The 8,447-nt window shown below is 32.1% G+C and overlaps 1 protein-coding gene across 1 annotated transcript; it reads right to left on the minus strand.

The window, feature by feature from the left end:
* Positions 1 to 533: 533 nt before the first annotated feature.
* On the minus strand, positions 534 to 7,311 carry LOC124929490 (probable pectin methyltransferase QUA2). The gene is made up of 9 exons (XM_047469866.1): positions 6,612 to 7,311; positions 5,117 to 5,847; positions 4,900 to 5,032; positions 4,199 to 4,439; positions 3,400 to 3,622; positions 2,299 to 2,474; positions 1,915 to 2,218; positions 915 to 1,053; positions 534 to 720 (listed from the first exon to the last, which is right to left on the minus strand). Exons 2-9 carry the CDS (start codon positions 5,836 to 5,838, stop codon positions 556 to 558), a joined length of 2,103 nt encoding a protein of 700 aa, XP_047325822.1. The 5' UTR covers positions 5,839 to 5,847; positions 6,612 to 7,311; the 3' UTR covers positions 534 to 555.
* Positions 7,312 to 8,447: the final 1,136 nt, after the last annotated feature.

The raw sequence follows: 8,447 nt of genomic DNA on the forward strand, positions 1-8,447 counted from the left end.
ATTATTTTATTATTAAAGAATAAATTATAGTGTAAGAATTATATTTCTTTTTAAGTTAATTAAAAGCAACAGGTAGATGTAGGAATTACCACATTTCATTTTACATCTAATTCTCAAATCCAGTATAACCAAACATACCTGATATTTCCAAACAAAAAATGGTACTTATTCAATGAATATAATAATGTAGTTGGATGATAACAAAACATTTTATAACAAAAGAAAACCATAAATATTGGATAATTATACCTATAACTAAGATTTACCACCCCTCTCCTAATTACACCTCATTTTGTGTAGTAATTACATGGCGACCCTCCTCTCTTTCTCTATGTATCGCCTTACGGCTCACTCCATAGGGATTGAAAAATGGGTGAATTAACTTAACTTGATGATTGCTCCTCTGTTTCCTCCTTTCTTCTTCCCATTTCGTCCCAAAAGAATTCAAATATCAAGATGTTTGATTTTCACAAGTTGAACATAAATTTTCAGTGGAACTAACACTTGAACTATATTCAGGCTTTCTCTTTGTGGAGTTAAAAGTATATATAGATATCATTTCTGGCTCACTTGTCTTCTAAAGAATGGTTTCTGGCAGACTAGTAGTTTCTCCTCACCGTTGCTATCTATGTCTACAACGCGTGCATCCCATTTCAACTTTGTTGCCAGAGCTCTTGCTGATTCAATAAGACCAGTCGTGTCACGCATTATTACCCATCCCTGCACAATCATTATCATCGTATCATTAAGATTAAAAAAAAATGTAACATTTATTTCCTATTTTCAATATGAATGTGTTCATTGCATGTTCAAGCAACTTTCTCAATCAAATTCCTTGTTTCTCACACTAAATCAATAACTTCGATAAGCACATACTAAGCAGTGTTAGAATACACTACGGAAAATTCACAAACCTCTGGGCGGAGTAATCGGTCCATTTCCATGAAGATATCCAATGAGGAACATCTTTGTTGTTGACTAGTTTCAACTGTCAAAAGACCCTGTGCATGTACCATGTCATATGTTCGAGGGTAGGTTGGAAATGGGTCACACCTGAAACAATATAAGGGCATGAAGTAGGATAATAAACAAAATGTACCGTTTTTCTTTATATATATAGCTAAATCGGTGTGTAAGTTTATCACATTAAAATGAAACATTTGGTGCTCTCTTTTGATGGTCTTCTATTTTTTTCCTGGTATTACAATAGAGTGGATTATATCTTCAGAATTGGTCTAACTTTTGATTGGTCACGAATTAGACACATTCCGTTCCTTTGAGATATTTGGGCAATTGTGTTTATGTTTAAAAAGTGGACAAGTATCTCACTGGTACTTTTCCCTCAGTTTGTTTTGGTTTAAAATTAACGGTCATTTTGCTGTTGTTAGGTTCATTTTACTTGGACTTTATCAAACAATGCTACAAAGAACTTCAAGAAATTACAGAAGGCCTAGAAAGTGTCAGACAACACCCTATATTTTATTTTAAAACCATCAAACTGAGCCTTCACAAATAAAAATGAAACATTTGGTTAATTACTCAGCAATGTCCTATCTGTAATTTAACTATAGGAGACATAACTTAGCAGCAAAATTATGATGTTGGTTTGAGATCGTTATCCTCATATTTAGCACATTAGAGATCACAAGCTTGTTTGATCTTTGGTTATTTGATTATTTTAAAAAACATATCACATCAATTATCATTTTAACAATCAAATCACTCAATTTATCAACCAAAACACCCTTACTTTTAGTTTTATACAATTTAAATTTTAACTATAAAAAGACATTTTAATAATTTAACTTAAATAATCTCAAATAATCCACTTTTTCATTAAACAAGATTTTGAATTCATAAGCCAAGATCAAACAACTCCACCTCTAAAACACTAAAGGGTCAAACAGAGCATACCAGTCATGTAGTACTCCTACAAAGCCCCGGTCAAGTATTAACGGGAGGTTGCTAGGGCCACTTGTAGGAACCACATTCATAACCCATATAGATTTCCCAGCTTCAAGTAAAGCAGAATTGAAACCACCATAATGTGCATTCATGTCCAGCACATTCCTAAGCATGTTATAAGGTGGAGATGGATCTTCATCACCAGGTCTCTTTGGATGATCCGAAAATATCAAAGGAGATAGAAGTGACCAGTAGTTGTGAACAGCATTAGTCCAATGTTCTGAATCCTCAGCAAAGTCGTCTGAATGCAGACCTAGCAGATTCCATATTTGATGCAGTTATGCATGATTGTACATAAAAAGCATATATATATAAAACGCAAACAAAACTTACCATAGATTGCAAGCTGAGAAGGATTCAATTTAGACCTAGAAGGCCAGGTTGGCCTTTCCTCAATGGGTATCCATCTACGACTCTGAGTTCCAGCTATACAGGATTGTAGTGGCCGATAGTATGGCGATTCAACATCTTGAGATTTACTGCAGATGGATGTAGCAGACCCAGATTTTCTACAATAATACAAAGAATATTATTATGTATTTCATAAAACAAAATTTAAGAATATACTGAATTATAAGGGTTGAAAAAAAATTCAGAGAACCAAATGAAAATATATAAGTACTTAACATGTTTGTTGCTTTGATAAAATATGGAAAAGTCATTCAAAACGTGTACCCATATAATGACATAATTTGATTAAATTCCAAGAGTTAAAAGTTGATTTTTTGTACGCTCTTCCCATATTATTGAGTTAAGTCCTCCATAAGACAAAGTAAGCAATTTTTTCTTTTAATTTGAGTCTGAATATTTAATTGCTTTTAATAACACTTATCAAATGAATTTAACTCAAATAAAAACTTAATTATTTAGATAAGTGATAAAGTTATGTAATCAAAATAATTTATAACAAATGAAATTTCTTTATACATAATATAATAATAAGGATTCATGTTACACGTGTTCGCTTCAATCCGAAAAAGAGGGTTTGTATGGGATGGAAATTTTCGATCTTATTAGCATTTAAAATTCTTACGTCGTTTTCTTTTTTAATGTTTTATTTTTTCTCTTCCCCTTTGTAACATTTGAACGCATCTTGCGCTATTTTTAATAAGTTGACATTTTAAAAAATATATATATAACCATAATCTACTTCTATATTTTCTTTTTATGTAACCAAGGTGTCCACCGCCAACTTTTCGTGATCCTGATTAATCCCTAAAGGAGTCAAGCACAAAAAAGCACCGCCATTACATCCCATTTTCAATCTAGTCCTTTACAAGAGAATCCAACTTGAGACCTCAGGGTAGTAAGTTCCTTAGTCCAAGTCTCTTACCTCTAGGCCACCCTGTGTGGGTTCATAATCCATTTCTATTATATTCTCACTGAATATGAAACTTTGCATGGTATTAGTATGTATAATTAATTGGGTTATACCTGGCATCGCAACTCCTTTCACTCTTTTTTCTCCAGACAACAGTTTCATCTTGTTGTGATAACAACTCCCAACAGAGGTTTTCTGAAAAATCACTAACAAACTTCCATCCTTTTTCATTTCCTTTATAAAAAATGGATGCCTGAATATTGGTTAGTGGAGATGTCAGGACGAAATATCCACCAGGCCTTAAAACTCGGTCCACCTCTATCAGAAAAATGCCCTCTGCATCCATGAAAATAGAAATAGCTAGCAAATTCAGCATTACACGTACGAGATAATAGCAATAACCACAAAAATACATCATTATAAACAAGAACGATTTCTAGACTGCTTTCTCTAACGAACGATTCAAAGAAAATACTTCATGCGCATGAATTTTTCACTTTATTTTCTAATACTGGACATGTAATGAATTCTTCTTTGAAGAGATGCAATTTCTGTTCATATTGTACAAATAAAGAACTCTGTAATATTTTGAAATGAATAGTTGACACAGTACCAAAAACTATAAGTCATCAAAGGTATTATGAATTGGAGGGCCTATTTGTTATCACGTTCTATTATCTAGATAATGATCCGGAAAAATCCACATTTATTATGTTTGTCAAAAAGAAAATAGATCATGAAACTTATTTGGATCATGACCTAAAACTTATTTGGAGTATATCATATTAACCAAACAAAAAAGAAAATCATTTTCAATTTTTATGTTGTTGCTTAGATGGTTTAAGAGAAGTTATATGCACATATCTTTTCAACCCATACATATGATCTTCTAAATTATCTTATCAACCTCACCTTTTATATCCCAATCGACCCCGCATCGCGCGCAATGAACCATATCATAGGAAATTGATGGGAAAGGCAACTGCGTAGAATTTAGTGAACCAATCATTGCAGGAAGACCTCTTTCCAGAGTTAATTGGACTTGACTACCTGAAGCTTCATAGTTTGCAATACACATTGTTAACAATTGCTTTGAGAATAGATGTGCACCAAAGCTTCCATAGCCACAACCTATGTCCAAGATGGTTCTAACCTGAAATACAAAAGAAAATTAATTTTATAATAAATTTCAATTAAGGACTAAAGGTAGATCAAAGAGTATTACTACTGCATATCGACGGCATACAACAACCTACAAAAAGAACCTTTCAAGCTTCAAATTGCATAATTTGAAAAAGAGTTAAGGCCTTGTTTGATGAACAATCACTTCATCAATAAAATCATTCATATCATCAATTAAAATAATAAAATATTGTTTTATGTTTTTAACATTTCAAAATATTAAATACAAAGGATTTACCCAAATAATCCACTTTTTCATCAAACAAGGTGTTTTTCCAAAAACAATATTCAGATTATTTATAAAAAAAACTACATCAAACAAGCTCTAAGCTTTAGATCAAAGGCGACAAAAGAGCGCAAGTACTCATTCTAAGCATGAATCTTCTTGTATGGAATTTGATTCATCACAACTAAACATTAAGTGAACTTACTCCAGCTTGTATGAAATTTGATTCATTCCTCAGTCCTATCATTTCTGCTATTTGATGAGAATAGTCTTCAATACCATCAAATGTGAAGGATGTAGAACGAAAAGATATCTGCTCTTCTTCCAACATCATCATTCTGAAAAACATCCATCAAAGTCAAATATCTACTCAAGATAGAGAACAAATAAAATAGACAACCAATCCCTACTCTATACCGTACCTTTTCGTCAAGCTCCCAGATGATAATACCTCCTGTGCATTAATCTTGACATTTTCAATCCAGATAACATCTTTTCCAGTAGGCCATCTAAGAGGAATCTTATAATTGAGTGGTGGAAGGATCAAGCAGTTCTTCAGCGATCCTTGGCCACAATGTCTGTCAAGCTCTTGTCCATCAGAAAATCCCATAGCAACGCTATCTGAGATGTTATAGCATGGGACATGATTTTCAGACTCTTGTGGACAGAATTCCATCTCTTTTAACCTAGGGTTACCGTCTGATAGCTCGCCAATATCCCATAGGTCAGATACAAGTTGTTCCTGAAGTCTCCTATATCCACGGAATAAGTAACCTCGCGATGTGGTAGTTATTGAGATTGTCCACCATAATGAACCGGTAAGAGCAATAACTACAATCATAATTAAGCTTAACTTAACCAAGAGCATAGCCAACTTGTGGCGGTTTCTTATATTTATGGCGTTAACATGGTCCGATGCAAAACCGTTTTCACCAAGACTCTGTCTTTTAGTAGATGGACTGTCTTGAAAAAGAAACCGGAATGGGAATCTAAAAGATAAATATGTTTGGTTAGAAATGGGATGGTTTTTGTCCACACCACCCTTTTCCATCTTGTCTTTCATCTGAGAATCATCCAATAAGTCAGGGTTGTTCCCAAATAAATGCTCCCCACCAGTTGAACCACGAAGAAGAGGCCTGGACATTTTCCCAACCTGAAAATTGAAAACGATATCGTTGAGGAGAAAGCAGAGGTTCTTATATATAAACTTAGTAATTTCAAATAAGCTGTCTCTTATTCACACCAACTAAAAACTATGGTTATTGTTGGAATGTTGGCATTAATGTTCAAATAGATGGAGAGAGTGAGAGAGCAAACAAATTTAAGGAAAGTGATGCATTTCGGATGAAATGGAAGAGAATATTTATTTATGCACGAAATTTGACGCAGAAATGGTAACATAACCATTCTGCTTCCATAAAAGAATCTCTAAGCGATTACAAGCTGTCTCTAACTCACACCAATTAAAAACCGCGGTTGTACTTAGAATGTTGAACAGAAATCTTCAAATAGACATAGAGAGTGAGAGAGCAAGCAAATTTAAGGAAAGTGATCCATTTTTGGATGAAAATGAAAGAGAATATCCATTTATGTATGAAATTCGAAGCAGCAATGGTAACATAACGATCCTGCTTCCATAAAAGAATATCTAAGCAATTAAAAACTGCAGTGGTACATAGAATGTTGGCAGAAATCTTCAAAAATAGAGGAGGAGAGAGTGAGAGGGAATCAAATTTAATGGATGATCCATTTTTGGATGTAAATGAAAGAGAATATCCATTTATGGAAGAATTTCAATGCTTCAATGGTAACATAACCAGTCTGCTTCCATATCTAAGCAATTTCAAGTCCACCCAAAAGTTATTCAACAAGAAAAATACACAGGAAAACAATGGTAGAATATAGAAAAATTAATACCTGAGATGTAGCGTGAGAAAGATGATATATATACGAAAATTGAGACAAAAAGTTGTCCCTTTCACCTCAAATTTCTCATATCTAAGCTCCGGGTAGAGACCAATATTCAAAAAGAGAAGGTTTCAGTATCGATCCAAACACAGAGCTCTCGATCAAGGGATTTGCTTTCTATACAGGAAGCAATATAACAAGATGGGTCACAGTCGACAGACGTGATCCCAGCTCTATACTGAAAAAACACCGTCTTTGGAGTAAAAACTCGATCCCAACAACACTGCAACACTTAATTACGTGTGCTCAAATGCCTCACCGCTAAATAAATACCCAAGAAAAGAGAGGGAGAAAGGAAGTGCTCAAGAAATTCAGTGATCCACACTCCCTGCCCTTGTTAGAATACTTTGAATAATATATTATATAACTTGGGATCAGCTTTCTCTCAATAACGTGTAGATCTGGAGTAAAAAAGAGACAGTAAAACACCTCCCAAATCAAATCAAATCAATTCAGACAAATACACAGTCTCCCGCCGGAATTGCCGGACATCGGCCCATGTATATAATACGAATACATAGAATAGGAGAGCAGTTTTCGATCTTTCACACCTTCATTCATACAAGCTGAGACATTGAGACGAGGGAGGCTTTACTCAGTAAATATGCCTCCGGATGACAAACCCTAATATCCATTTGTGCTGTTCTGTAATAATACCAAAATCTTAATCCCTTATCTATGGAAAATACACCCATCAAATCGACTCTCTCTGATTATTTTTCTTGGCTAACTTCTTCTATCAACGACAACAGTAATTAACAGCAATTAAGGCTGTATTAATTGTAATTATAAACTATTATTAGATGTGTTGACTTAATATTATAATTTTATATTATTAATAGTTATATTCTTAAACATTATTAATACAAATATTTAATATTTAAATCAATAAGTGTTTAATCACCTCCCAATAAATAACACTTCTATACTTAAGAAAGTTATAATTATTTTTTCCTGTTTACAAAATTTGATCACACTTTTTGAATGATAGCTTACTTCAATAGTTTTTTAATGCGTCTACCCTACAAACCCTACAAACGGTTGCTCCAATTGTCATTATCTAGTTAGTTTTCAACATTTTATTGGAGTCATTTGGTAGTTTTTTTTTTTTTTTTTTTTTTTTCTATTTTGGTCTTAAAATTTGTCTATTGTTGCAACAACCTCATTAGAATTTATTCAGCTTAATTTTTTTCATAAAATTTATCGAGTTAAAAAAATTTCATTAAATTAATTCGGATTTAAATGATAATAATATCAAGTAACAAAAAAATATACATAATTTACTGTAGTTAATTCCTTTCAGAACAAGAAAATATCAATAATGGTGGTATTTTCCTTTATTATTATTATTTATATACAAAATATATTGAGCTACCACCCGAGTAGGAGTAGGCTTGTACATAACCTAGTTTCTTGTTTAACTTCCCAAACTAATCTATTTTATTCATTAATTAATAAACTAACTTAATTTCTGGTTTAAATTAAGTTTTTTTATTTTTAATTAACTAATATATTTATATTTAAATTTATTATATATATATATATTTATTTAAATTATTATTTTTATAAATTTGATATATAAATTTTAAATTATTATTTTTATAAATTAGTTTATTTATATTTTGATATATATTTTAAATTATTATTTTTATAGATTTGATTATTTATATTTTGTTTATCCATTTCAATTTGAATACGCAAGTTTTAACCTAATTGATTTTTCATTTTTTTTTCAAATTTTAAATGATAACAAGATTAACATATTTATCTCAAATCATGTGTTAT

Source organism: Impatiens glandulifera, chromosome 3 (assembly GCF_907164915.1).
Source record: "Impatiens glandulifera chromosome 3, dImpGla2.1, whole genome shotgun sequence".
NCBI lineage: Eukaryota > Viridiplantae > Streptophyta > Magnoliopsida > Ericales > Balsaminaceae > Impatiens > Impatiens glandulifera.